Source organism: Dendropsophus ebraccatus, chromosome 1 (genome assembly GCF_027789765.1).
Source record: "Dendropsophus ebraccatus isolate aDenEbr1 chromosome 1, aDenEbr1.pat, whole genome shotgun sequence".
Lineage (NCBI taxonomy): Eukaryota > Metazoa > Chordata > Amphibia > Anura > Hylidae > Dendropsophus > Dendropsophus ebraccatus.
The window spans coordinates 97,978,891-97,999,398 of NC_091454.1; the positions used below are offsets into that span (position 1 = coordinate 97,978,891).

Below are 20,508 nucleotides of genomic sequence, written 5' to 3' on the forward strand. Positions count from 1 at the left end.
GAAAGGAACCATGCGTTTGCTTGCCCTGAAAAAACATATACTTATAGGGTTTAAAAAGGTTACAACATAAAACATAAAAATTTTAATTGGCTGCAATATGAAGGGGATAAAGACATTCCTGTACATAAGGCAATGTTTCCCAACCTGTGGCAAAACTACAACCCACAGCAGGTCTTGACAGCCTTAATCTGACACGGCATGATAGGAGTTGTAGTTTTGAAGCATTCTGAGAACCTCATGTTGGGGAACACAGATTATAAGGCCTCAACTGAATAATCTGCTAAAGGTATCATTTATGAAAACACTCTATACAGAAAGCACATTTACATTAAAAGAAAAAAATATTTATCAATTGGAATCTAACCTGGAGCAGAGCTTGCATTAGCAGAAGAATTTACATGCTCCACTGTTTGTGGACGAATTTCAGAAACCACCTGATGGCTGGAGCTTTGATGCTCCATAAGTTTTACTGCTGTTAGTGCATCAGGTCCAAACATTTGAATGTCCATAGAAATAAGACATACCAAGGTATCTATAAAAACAAAACACAAAAAAGAAACATTTAAACAAAATATTTTAACATATAAAAATTCAAAAGCTAAATTAAATTTTCCTCAAAAACATTAGTAGCATAAGGCTAGGTTCACACTGAGTTTTCAGCATCCATTTAACAGATCCGTTTTTTTTTAACGTCCAGAAAAATAGGGTCAGCAACGTTTTTTGGTCCACCAAAAAAAAAAACGGATCTTTTTTTTATCATGTAAGTCAATGGAAAAACGGATGCACACAAATGAATCCGTTTTTCATGCGTTTTTTGCAAAAAACGGATGCTGAAAACGCAGTGTGAACCTAGCCTAACCAGCATGGATCTAGTCAAACTTAAAGGGATGTTTATGCATGTGTATTTAAAGCAACTCTGTACCCAATATCTGACTGATCAAAACTTTTGATACGTTTCTATGATATAAGTGTTCAAACTGATCAGTAGAATAAGGGTAGGCTCAGACTACGGAATCCACACAGAGTAGTTCAGGAGGATTCCATGGCTCATACCCATTCACGGCTACGCCCATATCCGCCTGTGCCATAGACGCGATTCCGCGTTTCGCCAAAAGAATAGACGTACGAGCCACAGAGTCTGCCAGAACTTCTCTGCGTGGATTCCGTAGACTGAACCTACCCTTGTTCTGCTGATCAGTTTGAATACTTATATCATAGAAATGTATGTTTGCTTGCTTAGCAAGTTCTCCTCTTGCTCTGTGTCACATGTCAAAAGTTTAAAAAAATATAATAAAATTGGAAAAATTAAAATAATTGGGTTGCAAAAGTGTAAACATCTTCTAATAATTAGGTATGTGGCTATGTTTAGATGTTAGGGCACTCTTAAGGTGTGTTTACACGTAACGATTATCGTGCGAATTTGCGCGATAACAATCGAATTCGAACGATAATCGTACGTGTAAACATAGCAAACGATCAAACGACGAAGGAGAAATCGTTCGTTTTGAGCTTTCAAAATGTTATCAAATAGTCGTTCGACGTTTGCAAAAAATTCGCCGATCGTTCCGTGTAAACAGTCGTCGCGCGAAAGCCCCCTGTGCCGGCTCGATCACCACCCCCGCCGCGAGCATACCTTACCTGCTCGGCATAGCGGGTGTTCAAAATCCCCGGCTCCCCTCTTTAGTGCATTGATTGGCTGAAGAGGGGAGTCGGGAATTTCAAACAGCTCCTCTTCAGCCAATCAGTGCTGAAGAGGAGCCGTTTGAAATTCCTGGCTCACCTCTTCAGCCAATTAATGCACTGAAGAGGGGAGTCGGGGATTTCAAAGACTGGTACGCGGAGCAGGTAACGTATGCTCGCGGCCGTGGCGGCGATCGGGGCTGCGGATGAGCGGGGGGCCAGGCTGCGAGCGGAGGGCTATTTTTTTTTTGCAATTTTGCTCAGGTTGTGTGATTCAGCTGTTGCAACAATATGTGGATCATAATGAATTAAATAATATAAGAAACAGATACTGCTTCAACACACCAGGAGCGGATTAAAAACATGAATACAATTTCAAAAAAGTAATACTAAAATCGAACACACACAAACAAAAAATACTAAAATATTTTACCTATGCTTCTCTCTACATTTGCTATCTTGACACAGGCTACTTCTCCCAGTTCCGTAAGCATATAGAGCACCTCAAGAGTAGAGATTACAAGTAGTACATCCGGTAGAGTAAGATGACATATTATTTCCTTGTAGCTGTCCTGATCCACATACTCACAGATAAGAACTCCATTATCTTCAGCCTTACATAAATTACTTAAGATTTCCATGCCTGGTAAAGAAGGGGGAGAGAAGAAAAAAAAAAAGTCTCATAACAGTGAATAATACAGTACATTGGAATACATAAAGACAAGTCTTGGGTTTACCTCTCATTTTTAGGAATCTATCCCGTGACATTAGGCATTTTGTTATGGTGTGGAACATTAGGTGAGTGGTTTTGAAATCAACAGGATCTAACTGAAGCTGCAGAGGAAAGACAAATAGAGTTGTGCTAAAAGATACTCCCAACATGATTTAACATTTACAGTAATATCAAATATACACAAGCATGTATCAGATTGTTCAATTTACAGGCAGTTATTGTATTGTGAAAAGAGTACAAATTCTCTATGTTCAGTTGCTTTGTTGCAAGTGACAAGTGGTTTTAATAATGTCAGGCTTCACCAATATTGTCTAGTTGTCTAGTATAGCTTAGGCTATTTTCATACTGAATACATTTAGTGTCCTAAAGCCTCATTCACACTTCATAATATGATCAGTGGTCCAATTATTTTTTGAAGCCAAAACAGGGAATTCTAAATGCTGAAAAAATATAATAGAAAGCCATTGCTGATGCAAAATAGATTAAATATAGTGATCAAATACTTTACTGAGGCCTTAGTATTTAGAATGTTAAACATAAATCCTTTCACATTATCAGATGTTATGAATAGTAAAATCCATTTATATTATAAAATATGAACATATTATTATAAGATTTGTCTGTTAAGTTCTGCTTATTCATACGTTAATCATGGGGAAACATGGATGTATAAGGGTCCATTTACACAGAAAGATTATCTGACTTATCTGCCAAAGATTTGAAGCCAAAACCAAGAACGGACTATAAACAGAGAACAGGTCATAAAGGAAAGCCTGAGATTTCTCCTCTTTTCAAATCCATTCCTGGCTTTGGCTTCAAATCTTTGGCAGATAATCTGTCAGATAATCTTTCTGTGTAAATGGACCCCAAGACGACACATTAAAAATCATTAAACAAAACAATATCCAGGCACCTATTGCACACACACTCCCCTTACCTCTGCTGCTATATTCCCCAATGTATCAAGTCCCAGTTGTCGGAGAGAAATAAAGTGACTATGAGCCGACAGTAACAAGAAGCGGAGACAAGTCCGATTAGCTGCCAGAAGTTTAACATTGCTTTCTTCAAAGGAAAGATTGCGCAAAATTACTGCTATCTGGAGAACACGCTGTCCTTCAATATCATTAATGCCCAGCTTTCTAGGAGGGTGAAATAATGAGTCCCATAAGGACTCTGGAGATGTACCTTCTGCAAAACAAAATCATTTAACTCCGTGATTGAACTCTTTTTAAAAGAAAAATAACATAGGTAAAAGACTTATCTTTTCTTAATAAAATGTATCATGTATAGCAGGCATACAGGAGGGTTATTGGACTCCTGATGATGTAATTGCCTGCTCAGCCAATCACTGGCTGCACTGGTGACCCATGTCGGCCAGTAACTGACTGAGTGGCATTTATTTTCCAATACAAAATACCACTGAAAGCGAACTGCAGTGGGGACCCAGTGTCATCATAATGGCAGCTGTGGTGGGTTCAGGACTTTCTTGTGAAATCTATAAGGTTTAGGCGCTAAGCCTAACACCGTTGTCATATTGAGGATACATACAGCGATATCATAATTTATTAGCAGCTTAGATTGTGTACAATATACTCAAACCATTTATACATTTTAAACAAAAGCAACAATATACCATGCCCAATGGCGGTTTTAGAAAAAGGGAAATTTATGATTATGTATCACATGAGTAAGTCTCTAAGTGTTACCATTTACCAGAAAGTAGCACAAACATAGACCTCAGTACCTTACCGTAGTAATCTAAAACACCTCACCTATTAGAAATTCTTTGTGTTGGAAATTGATTTTTCCTAAAGGCTGCAATCGGTACTCATTTCGCCAACCCTTTAATATGCAGGTTTGCAACCAACTCTTAGTTGCAGACTTTTCTTATGTGGTTATGTTATTCCCAGAAATAGTGTACATGCAATATGGTAGGACAGTGCTTCCAGAATGCTACTGCCTTCATTAGCACTCATGTGGAAGCCCAGCTTAGTTCTTGTACAACTTTCTGCTTTTGCAGTTTATGAAGTTATCTCTTCTCCATTGTACCAACATCCAGTGATGCAAACAGAATTTCCCTCCCTCCCTCCACAATGTGTGTGTGTGTACCATTTACACTGTAATACAGTACAGCCTGTGTGATCTACCCTGGTTAAAGGCCCTATTACACGGAACGAAATACGGCCGATATTCGCCGTGTGATCAGCTGACATGAACGATGACCGCTGACAGCGCTCGTTTGCTCCTCTAGTCACCCCGTGTAATAGGTGGTTAAGCACTAGGACATTTTCGTCCCCTCAATGCTATGATATGTTGTGTACAACCTCTTTCCTTTTCCTGTTGCTATCTCTAACAAGAGGGGAAGGCGAAGAGCACACCGTACAGTAAAGAGCAGTGTGTTTTTGGAACTATGTCAGAAGCAGCAGAACAGCCATCTATTTGGCAGTTAAACAGCCTTCAAAACAGTGCGGTTCTATGGAGAGGTAAAAAAAAAAAAAGTTCCCACCTTGAGATCTGCATTTGTCATATATGAGGTCACGTACTTCATAGTCATCAACAATATCCTTCCAGAACTAAAATGTGGAAAATAAAATAAAAATTATTTTATACAGCAAATAGAATGATATATCAGTACTATTTTTTTTAAATGTGTAACCATAAAGTATGCAGATAACCTTTGTAATCATGACATTGCAGTAAAACGTTAATAACCTTTTATTCTTTGGTGGTCACTGCTGCGTGGGGCATTTGCTAGGTATTCTTATGTATAACATTAATAAAAAAAGATAATAATAACAACAACAACAACAACAAAAAGGTATATCAGATAGCGGTTAGGGGTCAATCACACATCCGTAGAATTCCATCCGTGCACGGATGGTGTTCTGATGATTGCACCAGGGAACTCCCAGCATCATGATTAATTATAATGTTGGGAGCCCCTAAACAGTTTAAGGGTGCCTTTACACGTAACGTATCGTTGCGTATTTATCGCTGCAAGTTTCTCGTACATAAATCCGCAGCGATACTGTTTGCTATCAAGTCAATATATGTGTATTCTCGCTGCGTGTTTGGTGCGATTTTTATTGGATGTTTTATTGAACTCACATGCGAGTTCAACACCACAAAAAACGCAGCTATTTTCATGCGAGTTTTGTGCGATAAATATGCAGCAATACAGTACGTGTGAAGTCGCCCTAAAAGTTCACGCTAGTGTACTGACACAGACATGTGGCTGTGTCTGTACACTAGCTCAAACCTTTAAACTATTTAAGAGTACCAGACATCATAATTAATCATAATGCTGGGAGCTCCCAGGTCCAGTCCACATGACACCATCCATGCCCAGACAGAATTCTACAGATGTGTAAACAACCCCTTAGGGTATAAGTATGTTATTACATGGACTGTCTCAGCCCTAGCTGCATTTCTTAAAGTGGTACTCTGGAGAATATAAAAAATTTTTTTTTAATACATTGTATTAGTAAACTTATATTTCATTTATTTTAATGTATTTATGCATCAGCATTTAATACCACCGCCTCAGTGACTACTGTTCCTGGAGCACAGAGTCAGGGTAAAACAGAAGATGAATGCTTTAGTTGGTAACATGCTTTTTTTTTAATCATGGAATTTATCACAGCTGCCTTAACTGTAGCACAAAAGTTAAACAACTTCCAGTAAACACACAAGTACCTTACATGCCTTTTAAAGCGACTTTGTACCCACAATCTGACCCCCCCAAAACAGCTTGTACCGTCAGATAGCTGCTTTTAATTAAAGATCTGTGCAGCGGTCAGACAACTTTTAAACTGGCAGCCCCGTGCCCAACGGCTGTGGCCTAGACTGTGTATGAATAAGGCTGGCACAACCTCTGCGTCCCTCCTCCCCTCCCTCTTCATCATTAGGAATGCTCCAGGCAGATTGCCTCCTATTCATCAGCTGTGTTAAACCAGCACATGGGCTGGATCGTTAAGCAGCTGTGCAATGTTCAGGCAGGAGTAAATGTTTCAGTGGCATTTCTAATGATGAAGAGGGTGGGGAGGAGGGGTGGTGCAAAGTTAGGGCACAGAAACTCCCGTTTGGCACAGGGCTGCAAGTTTAAAAGTTGTTTTTAGGACAATAACTGCATCACCTGCCGAATGGACCCCAGGACAGATCTTGGATTAAAAGCAGTTATCCGAAGGTACAAGTGGTTTGGGGGGGGGCATTGTCAGATTGTGGGTACAGAGTCGCTTTAAGTTTATTGTAATCGCCTAAAAGGGAATTAAAACATCAACCTAGTAATCCATATGTAGATAAAGAATAGTTATATTATATAATGGACCCTATGGAATTACTAAAACAAGAGAAAATGCATAAAAGTTACCAAAAATAATATAGCCTGCATTGTTCCACAACATTCCTATTGCAAATAAAAATAAAACGCAAGTTAGGAAACCTTGTATATTACCTGTACAAAATCACGATCAGTTTTTTCCTTCCATTCATCACCAAACACGGCAGAAAATGTTCCCAGAGCTAGCAAATGAAAACAGAAAAAATGCCCCAATAAACAAGGCTCAGACAACTTTTAAAAAATGAAAATGCTAGATTTACATGTTCAGGAAATACTGTGTATTTTACCTGTGGATTTGCATAGATAAAATCCACAGCAGGTAAGTAAATGGGATTTTTTTATAGCCATACATAAGATTATTGATAATATTAATACTGACTTAATATATATTACCATGTACTGTAAATTAGTAAAAAATAATCTGCTGTATGTATATCTGGTAGTCTGCGATTTGGACATGACAGCATTTGTATTTTTGTCCCAAAAATATACCTTAATGTGGGGGGAAATAAATGAAACTAACATAAATGTGCTAAGCCACCTTGTAGCCAAAGCCTAAATGTTTAATGGACGTAGGTGCCACCTCTGGGACCCGTGCCTATCATGGGATTGTGTGTTACCAGGCCCTTTAGAGCTTGTTTTGCTGCCACTCAAGAGCCAAGGTGGTTGTTCTATGTAGCCTGCATAGCTCCCATTCATGTTAACGGGAATTGCACAAACAGTGTAGCACCAAAAGCTACACTTTCTGTAAGGCTTAAGAAAATTAAAAAAAAGGTTGATAACAGCGATACATCATCATCCATATTTTCATTTACCTGACATTTTTTTTATTCAAATACAGCCTGCCGCACTGATGTGGAAATATACTTTAGAGTGTCACATTGCTACTTTTTATTTGATATCCAACTATGTTGTGATTCAACTATATCAAAGTGTGGACCAAATAATCTTAAAAGGGGTATTCCGTTTAAATAAAATACATGTTGAAACCCCCCCCCCCCCCCCCCCCCCCCCCTCCTGGAGACTAATGGCCGTATTACACAGCTTGACATTATCTGCAAGCGAGCGCTGATCTGCTATACCGGCGCTTGGTACAGCCTATTATATGGCTTGATAATCGTGTAGCAATAGCTGCACGGACACGCAAGCGATGTCTGTGCAGCCCTTGCTGTGTATAGAGAAAGAAGTAATACTTACTGTTCCCCAATTTCCTTCTGGCTTCTCTCCACAGCCGCTGCTGAGCAGTGAGAAGACAAGAAGAAAACGGGAAGCACGGACAGGCAAGTATTACTTTTTTATTTTCTATACAATGTTTCATTGTCGCTGATCGTGCACCTCCTACACGGAGAGATGCGCAGTCGGCAGTTGATGCTTTTTAAACCTGCTGAAGAACAACAATCAGCCAATGATCGTCACCTCAGCCGATCGTTATCTTTATTACATGGGGCTACACCTGCCTGATTCTGCCCAATAAGTATCTCCAGCACAAAGCAGCAGGCTCAGAACTGGAGCATACATTTATGAACTATCCAAAGGATTAGTCATAAAAGTCCAGATAGGAATACCCTCTTTAAATGTCAACAAAGCAGCCATACAAGTCACTGAACTTTACGTATGTAAGCAGGTATACTGTGCATTTGGATATGAAAACTAAAATTGATACTCACTATCATCAAACACACCAGCATTTGCAAGCAACAAGGTTATAATTTTGGGGTCCTTTTCAAGCTGCATAACATGCTTGCTTTCATTAGACAGTAGGGTGCAAACATTTATTGCAAAATCTACTTCATTTGGGAGCCCAGATAATAGCGAAAGCACCAGTTTGTTGTAGTCATTTGGTGTATTGAAGTCCATTGTAAGCCCATAACTTTGACGCAAATAGTCTGCAAAAAGACAAGATTACAAAAGTAAGCATCTGACAGGATACCTGTACATTCTTCATACATAATACATTTTTTTACCAGAACTTAATGAGAACACTATAATTCTAACGGTAACTTACTAATAAAATAGTTGCTAAGGATCGTTAAAGAAAAAGACTGGCAATTTAAAAAAAAAAAAAAAAAAAAGACAGCCAACAAGGGGGAACATAGTAAACAACCACTACTTACTTCTCCCCATGCCCCAAAACATCTGAGTCACAGGCTCCAGAACCCCAGTAGAAAGGCATTCTCCCCCCCGAGTTCTGATATTGTCACGACTCTGGGGGGAAAGTACCCACTCGGCTGATTGATTGCACACTGGGCCAATCAGTGACTGGAGTGGTGTCCTGCCCCAGTTATTGACTGGCTGAGCATGCAGTCCATCAACCATGTGGGGTTTTTTTCCCAAATTTTGAAATGGAAGATGGTTTGGAACCATCAACTTTTACTACAAGATCCTGAGAAGTCTACATACCTGGAACAACGTGCTGCTGGTAGTTGTATGTACATGGTATTGCACCAATAGGAAGCTGAGGTTTAGGATTGCCAGGCTGGACCTCATCATCATCTTCACCGAAATGATGTACTTTCTCATATTTTTCCAAGTATCTGCAAACATAATATCATAGTCACTGTAACAAAATTATATATATATATATATATATATATATATATATATATATATATATATATGTGTATGAACTTCTAATGAGACGGCACTGCAGATTAAAGTGAAAAGGCAAAAGTGTTTTATTCACCCATCAGTTGCAACGTTTCGATCTACTCCATGAGATCTTTTTCAAGCAGTGATACAACATAGTACATGGTGGGTATATAACATGGAAGATCCTCCCACTACACGCCCCCCAATTAGTGATATCATTCTGTTCTGCATATATAAACAAACTCTATTCATATGAAACACAATATAAATTAGTGAAATATAAGCGTGATACAGGTAAGTATACTCCATTCCAGTGATAAAGTGAGGCTGATCGTCAATCCGAATAATATAAAGTCCAAATCGTAACATAATATAAAGTCCAGTTAATCAGAGGTTAATGGAAGCGGGTCGCCACTCACCCAGAGTTCTACCAATCAGCTGTTCACTCTCTCCAGTCCAGTCCATGCATCTCTAATGATGAAGAGGGTGGGGAGGAGGGATGGTGGGGTGGTGCAAGGTTAGGGCACAGATATTCTAAGCCACACCCGTAGGGCATCGGGCCCAAGTTTTAAAGTTGTTTTTTAGGACAATAACTGCATCACCTGCCAACCGTGGGGGGGGGGGGGGGGGGGGGCAGATTGTGGGTACAGAATCACTTTAAGGTTATATTACACAGAGAGATTGTCTGCTAAATCAGGCAGATATCTCTTCATGTAGTAGAGCCAGCAATCAGCCAATGAGCAAGCAAATGCTCGCTTAAAACAATGTTAATCTAAAAACATACAAACAGCAGAGTGTAGCAATATATTTTTTTCTGTAATGCAATATATTCAGTTACACAAATAAAAATCTAAAGCTTCCTGCTGAAGTACAAATATATTTATATGTAATGACTTCATAAACTAGTGCCAGTTTAAGGCACAGACAGAACAAAGTATTAACAGTCTGCACATTGCGTTACCTTCTCCAGTCACAGGTTTTAAAGGCATATTCCCAACTCACAGGGTATAACAAGCTGATGACTGGGAGAGAGGGCCAACTGCTGGGATCCCCACAATTTATGAGAACAGACAAAAGTTATCCAGAACGGTCCGTACCACACATGCGCAGCAGCCGTTTATTAATTCTCTGTGGGGCTTCCTAATATTGCGGGGTTTAGGGCTAGCGCCACAAAACTGGTTAATGCTTTCCACAAACAATGCTCCCAGCCTGCAAAACATTGCTTACATGAAAACTGACAGCACGGATAGGCATATATCCGTGCTGCCAGTTTCCCCATGTAAATCACTGCAGCAGTGCAAACATACCTTTACTTTACAAAAAAAAAAAAAAAAAAAAAAAAAAAAAAGGTTCTTTACCCCGGGCTGACTGTTACAGGTCTGTAACACTGTCTGCACCTGTCCCACTCTGGCTAAAGCTGTATCTTTAGGCCGCTGCCCACCTTCTCCACCACCTAAAGATACAGCAGCAGCCGGAGAGCAGGGCAGGCGCAGAGTCTCACAGACACGCATCTGTACCAGTCAACCTGGGATAAAGAACTTTTTCCTAGCAACACACCGGATAGTACTGCACCAGTGAAGGCATTTATGTGCTGCTGGTGTAATCTGCAACACGAAACTGTCAACACGGATATATGCACATCGGTGCTGTTAGTTTACCTTTAGGGTATATTCACACGGACGGGCTCGCAGCGAGATTCTCGCTGCGAGCCCGGCAGGTCCTGGCAGTTCCCATACACTACATACTTGCTGCGGTTTAAACGACCGCAGCGAGTATGTAATTATACCGCCCTTAACCCCTTCTGCTCCCCCGCTGTAAGCATACTTTACCTGTCCTTGCTGCACGGGTCCGGCGTCCTGCTCTCCTGTCCGGCCAATCAGTGTGTTGCCCAGCCGCAGCCACTGATTGGACGGGCGGGAGAGCAGGACGTACCTGTGCAGCAAGGACAGGTTAAGTATGCTTACAGCGGGGGAGCAGAAGGGGTTAAGGGCGGTATAATTACATACTCGCTGCGGTCATTAGACCGCAGCAAGTATGTAGTGTATGGGAACTGCCAGGACCTGCCGGGCTCGCAGCGAGAATCTCGCTGCGAGCCCGGCCGTGTGCATATACCCTTAAAGAAGTTGTCAAAGAATTGAGCTAAGTTGCAATATTACACAGGTGTAGTGCTGTTTTTGCAGGAAAGCAGCTGTATTTACTTCAATCCTGGATAACCCCTTCCAAAAATGCACTGTGTAATGGTACTTTTACACGGGACGATTGATCGTTCGTTTTTGCATGATAACGGTCAAATTCAAACGATAATCGTACGTGTAAACGCAGCGAACGATCAAACGACGAGTAAAAAAATCGTTCATTTTGATCTTTCAACATGTTCACAAATCATCGTAGATCGTTCGCAAAAAATTCGCAGATTGTTCAGTGTAAACATTCTTTCAACGATTTCCCCTATGTGTGAGATAGGCTTAAACGATCGCAAAACGATCGCATAGCGAATTTTCCGTACAATGTATTGTTCCATCTGTACAATGTATTGTATAAAAAAAACCATCGTTCATTCAAAATCGTTAATCGTGCGATCAGGCGAATTATCGCACCGTGTAAAAGTACCATAAGCCAAAAGATAAAGCCTTCAATCAGCATTCGGCCACACTCCCAATATCCGGGGAGATTCGGCATGTCCGAGTCATCCCTTGTCTTTACAGGCTGCCCATAGTCTGCCCCAGTCGTAGTCTTCTAAAATTCCACTGTTGTGCAGTGCAGACAGAAAATGACAGCTTGGCATAGACTATATATTTTTTGTCCAGAAGGCACATGAGCTGGAATTTTGAAGAGGAGGATGGCAGCAGAACAGGACAGTTGAGTATATGTTGCAGTGAAATGAAAGAATCTAGAGATTTGATCAACTTCTGCATTTCTGTGAAGAAAGTCAGAGATTGGTTTAAATCCCTGAACCCTTTCACGGAAATAATGGAATGAAAGAGTCTGCAGTCGCCCAGCTATGTTTGGTGGCAGATGCCGACGGGGGAACAGAGCAGCACACCTACCGGCAGGCATATGGCAACTGGGCAGACGGGGAGCAGAACGGCAAACATCCCGGCAGGCATATGGCAGCATGGCGGACAGGGGAAAGGGCGGACAGGCTGGGGGAGCAGGAGGCATGTTGCAGGCAGGGCGGATGGGACCGGAGGCGATGAGGAGCGGCAGGCATATGGTGGCGGGGTGGGACGGGTCAGGGATTAGATCAAATCCCTGACTTTCCTCAGGGAAATGATGAAACGGCGCGGTCATTTAATCATTTACCGGGATTTGATCAAATTCCTGATTCTATCATTTCACTGCAACAAATAGATGCCTATTCGCACCTTGCAGTAACAGCAGCACTTTAGTACCCTCTTTAGGGAACGTAACAGCAGGTAAGAAGTCTCTATACTACTGTTATGTTCCTACAGCAGACAGGATGCCGTGGCTGAAAGAAATTTTCTTGACTTTCTTCACTAGGCAAATAAGGCTATTTGGTGCACTGGAGGCAGGACCAGTGCCCTCTGTGCATAAATTCACCTAATAAGCTCACTAATCCTAGTGGAGGTCACTTTTGTAAAAAAAAATTACTTTCATGCAGCAATGTGTCATTTCTCTAACTCATATTTTGAATTTGGTGAAAGAATAGGCTATGAAGCATAGTTCTCCCTGCTTCCTACCGCTGTACCTTATGAGATTAAATTTTTGCTTCATCACCATAGCTGGAGACGAGTGCTATGGAGACACAGCAGGAACCTCTGTCTCATAAGGTATAGCTGTATGCAGCAGGGAGCGTAGGGAACACATGCTCAGAAGCCTGTTCTGGCACTTAAAATGGACCTGTCAGCAGAAAAACAGTTGGACAGACAAGCAAAAGGACTTATCAGGCTTTTGGGCATAGCATTTTAATTCTCAAATTTTCTCAGCAAGATTAAAGCCTTTTGCAACTATGCAAAGACGACTCAGGTGCCCAGGGGGCATTCCCCCTGCATCATGTTCTTTATATTACTGCCCTATGGCACTTATGCACCTGCCTACCCCATTTGACCAAGAACCACTAGATATAGAGGTCATAAACTGGCTAACCCTGGACACCTAAGCCTCATTTACACATAAAAGGAGTTTGCCATCTTTAATAAATGTATTACACAAGTAAACAAGCCACTTAGATAATAAAAAAAAATGTTTACTGCTGCCTTGTTCTCCCTAACAATTCAGCTCCACCTTCTTTCCCAGACCCCAGGCTTTGCAGTAGCCCTATCTGTGGGATTATTTACTCCCCTGATTTCCTGTTGACAAATCTACTTTACTTGCAGCAAACCAGCAGCATTTCTGCTATGCCAAAATATATGATGCAGACCTGCTACAACTGATCTTTAAGACAAAAGACCTCTCAGGTCTTTACTCATTACCTGGATTAATAAGTGGGGAGCTGGTACAAATATTTGTGACTGATGTTAAAAGCAGTGGCTCAATTTTTGTTATCTAGACACTGGATTGTGCCAAAATTACCAGTGGCTCAAGGCTAGTCAATAGCGGTCTTATTTGAAAACAACAAATTCAATCAAAGTCTAATAGGAGCGTTCATAAGAACAATCATGCAATGACTGACAAATTACTGTGGTTACCAAAAAAAAAAAAAAAAAAGTGAGCTTACAGACACTGGCAAATACTTGGTGACTTCAAGTGCTCTAGCCAAACACTTACTTTGTTTGTTTTTTTTTCATTCAACCACTGAAAAAAAAAAACAGCACAGCCAAATTTGGCTATTGCAGACAATTGCTTATATGTAATTAACAAACATGGGCTGAACTCCTATTACACATTAGATAGTCATCTGGTCCTGCCAGAAATCTATGTGTTCTGCCAACAACCTTATGATCACCCTTATGAAGTGCAAACGGTGGAAAAGATAGCCAAGACTGCCAATAAAGCATCTGAGTAAAATACAACCTAAACTAGTTTCACAGCTTTACACCCATGAGTTGGTCAGAAATCATCATGTAAAACTATATCCAATATGTGCTAACACTTCTAGGAGTGTACAAATAATGTAATCAAATCTGCAAAATCAACAGATTTCCTGACTAGTAACCTCATCTAAATTACTAGAATATTTTTTAATATATACCGTTTCATTTCTGCATGGCTTCCTGTCATGTGCTCTTCATTCTTATGAATGTGTTCTTATTTGAATGGAGTTCACATAAAGTCCAGGCACAGAAGACTGTTCCAACCATTTATACTTCTGCAGCAATTGGGAGATTAAAGGGGAACTCCGGATAAGAAAAACTTGTTTTCTATTAAAAGTACATTAAAAGTTATATAGATGTGTCTACAATGTATTACCGTATATGTGCGGTTCTGCCACACTGGTAGCTGAAGGAAATCCAGGAAGTGGAAAAAAAATGTCCTCTGTGCCAATTCACATTGTCTCCTGCTCCTTCCGCTATCCCCCTTTAGGAGTCAAATCTTACATGTCTCTGTCTCACATTGTGTGTGTTTGCTGATGATACAGACAGGGTGTAATGACACAGGAGGCTTGGCTGGATCCCCCAATCCCCTGACTGATTCACCATCTCACACCGTCCAGAAGCAGCTGCTGCACTAATTTTACTGATTGTGTGGATGGGGGACTGTGATAATCAGCTGAGGGAAAGCACTGCATTCTGGAAAAAATGAAACCAGGAAGGACAGAAAACACAATACAGAGCAAAAACCACTCAAACAAATGGATTTTTGGTAGTTTCAAAACTGGGATAAACAGGTAAGTAATGCATTATGCTTCTGCAGAAGTTTCATTTTTTTAACCTCTACCTGGAGTTCCCCTTTAAAGAGATAAAAATAAAAATGCCAATTTCATAGTATAAGCAGTTTCATGCCTCTTTAGCACATAATGGGACGTGTACGTAACACTTGGGATACAAAGAGACATGTCTTGTGTGACAGCTTCAAGATATGTGAATTTTACAGATATTGGCTGTATGACATCCACATAAAAAATCTCATAGAAGCTGCAGGTCATCAAGTACTGTTATGGCCTGCATTCTCCTACGTGGAGAGTACCAACAACATAAATGTTCACACAAATAATATCAATATGAATAATACTATTCATAATACTAATAATACTAGTATTAGGCCCCCTGCACACAGAGCAAGAAAAGCGAAATGCTGTCAGCCTCAGTGTCATAATGACACTCTATGGGAGGCTTGCGCGCCTCCTCTCTCCGCGCTGAAGAATGAACATGTTCATTCTTCAGCGCCGAGAGATGCAGCGCGCGAGCCTCACATAGACTGTCATTATGGCACTGAGGCTGACAGCATTTTGCGGCAGACAATTCCGCCGATCTTGTTCTGTGTGCACAAGACTTAATAATGGTAATGGTAATAATGGTAATGGTAATAATGGTAATAGTAATAGCAATAATGGTAATAGTAATAATAACAATAATAACAACAACTATTATTATTTCTATTATTAGAAAAACAATCACATTGCAGTTGTCATCTTTCCACTGAAGGTTAAAAAAAAAAACACATCTTAATATCTTGCCATAGGCAACATGTGAGCTTCAATGAGTTTTCCCTCACTAAACAATCACTGCATTAGTAGCTCCAGACATCTTGTGACATATAGCATGTTACCCAGTGGTGGCTGCATGACTGTCAGAGAAATGTGCTGACCTCTCTTCTGCAAAAGCAAAAATCAGCATTTTGCCATTATGGATATAAGTGGTAACTTAAGTGTCTCTGACCGCAGGCAGATTATTGGGGGCCACAGGTGTGGTGCTAACCACACTTATTCGCTGTTGCCAAACCACATTATCAAGAGTGTACCAAGTCTGGATGAATCATGAATAGGCATCAGACAGAAGATCACATATAGAGAGACAAGCCACATTTGGCTGATCCAAGAGGCACATTTGGTATCTCAATCTACTAACTGATCCAGCAGTACAGCAGCAGGCAAGTAAAAATGGTAATGGTAGCCATGCAGCAGATCTTGCTTCAACTGGGGTTCAATGGAAAGACCAACAAGATTGCCCACACTATCACAAACACCCCCTTGTGTGGGCCAAGGAAAGATGTCAATAGACCTTGTCACTCTAGACAACATTTTGCCATGCGTTCAAGTCCCATTTCCTGCTGAACCATACAGATGGGTGGTTCAGCATCTGGCAGAAGAACATGCAGCTGTGATATGTGGTGCACAATTAGGAGCTCAACAACAGGTGATGGAGATGTCATTGTCTAGGAAGCGATCTTTTAGCATGTTCAAGTACTGCTGGTGATCATACCAAAATCCTGCAATGGTGAATGCGATCTAAACTCACATCTTAAGATCTGCCTCAACCACAGTGCAATTTTTTAACAGGACAATGATCTATGCGATCAAGTTTAGAGCACAACAATGAATCGGGTGGCCGGGGCTGCGGGCGGGCGGCTGGCTGGAGCATATATTTCACCTGGTCCCCGCTCTGGCTTGCTGAAGACACCGGGAACCGCCGAAGCAAGCCGGAATCAGGTGAAGTATCACCTCCGGAGGGCGGGGGGGTAATGGGGTGGGCTGCAGACAAACTCGCAGCAGGGATGTACATCCCTGCTGCATGTTTGTCTGCCATTGAAAGTATAGGGAGCGGGATCTGCAGCGAGGGGACTCGCTGCAGATCCGTCAAGTGGGTTTGTAGCCTAAGGGTACAAAAACACCGTATACTCAGCGTATTTTCTGCTGCGATACGCAGCAGATTAGATCTTAACCTCTTAACGACGCATGACGGGTATACCCATCATGCGGCCGTTAAGAGTAAACAGAGAGGGCTCCTGGCGCGAGCCCTCTCAGCAGCGCGCGGTCCCCGGTTGCTAAGTGCAGCCAGGTACCGCGTGTATTAGCCGGCGCGGCCGATCACCGCGGCCGGCTAATTAACTATTCAAATGCCGCTGTCAAAGCGGACAGCTGCATTTGAATAGCAGCTGTGCCCCCTCTCCCTGGTGTCCAGTGGGGGATCTCCCCCCCGCGATGCGATCGCGGAGGGGAGATCCGTTCTAATGGGCCGGCCGGGGCTCAGCGTCGGAATGACGCTGATCCCGGCTCGGCAATCTATTCAGATGGTCTGCAGCAGACCATTATAATAGAGCACCGATGTGATGGATCATTGCTCTATTATATACACAGGATTGATCTCAATGGGAGATCAGTTCTGTGTATATAGAAGTCCCCCAGGGCGCTTCATATTACTGTAAGGGAAAGTTAAAAAAAGTGTTTATTAATAAAAAATCCCCTCCCCTAATAAAAGTCTGAATCACCCCCCTTTTCCCATTTTACAAATAAAAATAAATAAATAAACATGTTTGTTATCACTGCGTGCGTAATTGCCCGAACTATTAATCACATTCCTGATCTCGCACAGTAAACGGTGTAAGTGCAAAAAAATCCCAAAGTGCAAAATTGCGCATTTTTGGTCGCATCAAATCCAGAAAAAATGTAATATAAAGCGATCAAAAAGTCGCATATGCGCAATCAAGGTACCGATAGAAAGAACACATCATGGCGCAAAAAATGACACCTGACACAGCCCCATAGACCAAAGGATAAAAGCGCTATAAGCCTGGGAATAGAGCGATTTTAAGGAACGTATATTTGTTAACATTTTTTACAGGCCATCAGATACAATAAAAGTTATACATGTTACATATCGTTTTAATCGTAATGACTTGAGGAACATATATAACAACTAAGTTTTTCCATAGGGGACACGGCGTAAAAATGAAGCCCCCCAAAGAAAAATAATTGCGTTTTTTTTTTCAATTTCACTGCGCATATAATTTTTTTCTGGTTTCGCAGCATATTTTATGGAAAAATTCAGACTGTCATTGCGAAGTACAATTAGTGACGCAAAAAATAAGGGCTCATGTGGGTCTGTAGGTGTAAAATGCAAGTGCTATGGCCTTTTAAGCACATGGGAGGAAAAAATGAAAACGCAAAAACGAAAGTTAGCACGGTCCTTAAAGGGTTAATAACTGAACACAGCATCAAATCTGCTGCAGATCTGCTGTGTATACGGTGTGTGTGTTTGTACCCTAAGGGTATAAACACACATACCGTATACGCAGCGTATTTACTGCTGCGATACGCAACAAATACGCAGCAGATTAGATCTAAATAACTGAACACAGTATCAAATCACATCACAGCAGCACATCTGCAGCAGATTTGATGGCGCAGATTTGAAGTTGCAGATTCAATGCAAAGCAACTCTGGGCCATCAAATCTGCTGCAGATTCAAATCTGCGCCATCAATTCTGCTGCAGATCCTGTACGTGTGAACGCACCCTAAAACACATTTTTTTTCCCCACAAACACAAATTTCAATGTGGCTGAAAGGGCAGAAATTAGTCAGAAATCTACACATTTAAAAGCACAATAAAAAGTGCCCTCATCTAAGATGTATGCGATTCCTGTATCAGAAAAGAGCCATTTTAAAACTTTTAAAGTCAGAAGAATTTTTTTTTTAAATTTCTTTAGCATGTTCGAATTTTATTGCACAACGTGGAAAGAATAATATTGGCTGTGTCCCATGCAATAAAAATGACAGGAAGGTGGTATGAGGGAAGATTAACAAAGTATACCTACCAGTCATTGAAAACCATCAGCCGGGTGTATGACATTGATAAGGATTCAATGCAAAGCAACTTCACCCAGCACGCTTCCCAAACATACCCCTGAACCCTCCGTGCCCCCCTCTATTAGACCGTATTCTTACTTTTATGATGTCCTGCGCTGTATGTAAATGCCGGGCAAGTAGTCATGGTGGCCGTATCTAGTCACGGTCCTGGGCAGTGGAATCACTGTAATTACGTTTGTAATCACATGATTGAAAGACCTGTGCTCCGCCGGCCTCACCCGGGGCCTGCGTTCCACATCAGCGGTGCGGCAACGTCTTTAGCACGCCACGCATGTGCTGTACGGCGGGAGAAGATGCTAACGTACTGCGCATGCGCAGATTCCTGAAGACGTCGGCACGCCGCCGACGTGGAACGCAGGTCCCAGGTGACGTTGGCGGAACGCAGGTCTTTCAATCACGTGATTACAGCGATTACAACCGCCCAGGACCATAACTTTTCAGGGAGACTTTGTGAGTAAGACCAGCTAGATTTGGTAGCATTTTATATTTGTAGCCCTTGGGAAGGGGGGGGGGGGGGGGGAATACCCCTTTAACGTCGCTGCAGCACCAGGCATAGGCTGCAGCAACGTTAATTTACTGAGCAGCAGCGGGAGGGGGTAAATAAAATTATATATATATATATATATATATATATATATATATATATATATATATATATATATATACACACACACACCTTGGATTACGAGCATAATTCGTACCGGGACCATGGTTGAAATCCAAATCACTCTTAAACCAAAGCAAATTTTCCCATAAGGAATCACTGAAATGCAGACAATTGGTTCCCTACCCCAAGCTTTAGAAAGCTGGATATGTCATATTACTGTTACTGTTGAGTATAACCAAGCAGCATGTGGATTATAATGTATAGTAAGTGCATAAGAATGAAAAAACAGCAGCAGTTTGTAGAAACAGAATGGAGGTGGAGATCCCCATAATGCAATATCGTAGTACAACAGGCTAGAATAGAGAAGCAGGGCTGCTGTCAGAGGTCTGTGTAAACACATGATCACAATGAGGAAAGTGTGTTAACCCCTTAAGGACAGAGCCTGAAATGGCCTTAATGACAGAGACAAATTTTATGAATATGACCAGTGTCACTTTAGTCATTAATAACTTCGGGATGCTTTTACCTATCCGGCTGATTCTGAGATTGTTTTCTCGTGACATATTGTACTTTACATTTCTGGTAAATTGGAGTCGATACTCATAACAAATCTTTATGAAAAAAACCCAAATAATGTGAAAAAATGTGAAAAAATTCATTTTTCCAACTTTGAAACTTCTTTGCGTATACAGAAAGTGGTTATACCACATAAATTATATATTAAATAGCATTAGCAACATGTCTACTTTATGTTGGCGGCATTTATTAAACTATCTTTCATTTTTTTTAGACGATAGGAAGCTTAAAACATTAGCAGCAAATTTCCAAATTTTCAGTAAAATTTCAAAATCAG

At 41.1% G+C, this 20,508-nt stretch overlaps 1 protein-coding gene across 1 annotated transcript in view; it reads right to left on the minus strand.

Annotated features, from left to right (window-relative positions):
- ARID2 (AT-rich interaction domain 2) overlaps nucleotides 1–20,508 on the minus strand; it is a 75,059-nt gene that overhangs the window by 28,802 nt on the left and 25,749 nt on the right. Inside the window, exons 4-11 of the mRNA XM_069975953.1 lie at nucleotides 9,153–9,286; nucleotides 8,420–8,638; nucleotides 6,867–6,934; nucleotides 4,920–4,986; nucleotides 3,351–3,601; nucleotides 2,418–2,514; nucleotides 2,114–2,323; nucleotides 365–532 (exon numbers count right to left, since the gene is read on the minus strand). Of these exons, the coding sequence (XP_069832054.1) occupies nucleotides 365–532; nucleotides 2,114–2,323; nucleotides 2,418–2,514; nucleotides 3,351–3,601; nucleotides 4,920–4,986; nucleotides 6,867–6,934; nucleotides 8,420–8,638; nucleotides 9,153–9,286 (1,214 nt within the window). The remainder of the gene's footprint in view (nucleotides 1–364; nucleotides 533–2,113; nucleotides 2,324–2,417; nucleotides 2,515–3,350; nucleotides 3,602–4,919; nucleotides 4,987–6,866; nucleotides 6,935–8,419; nucleotides 8,639–9,152; nucleotides 9,287–20,508) is intronic.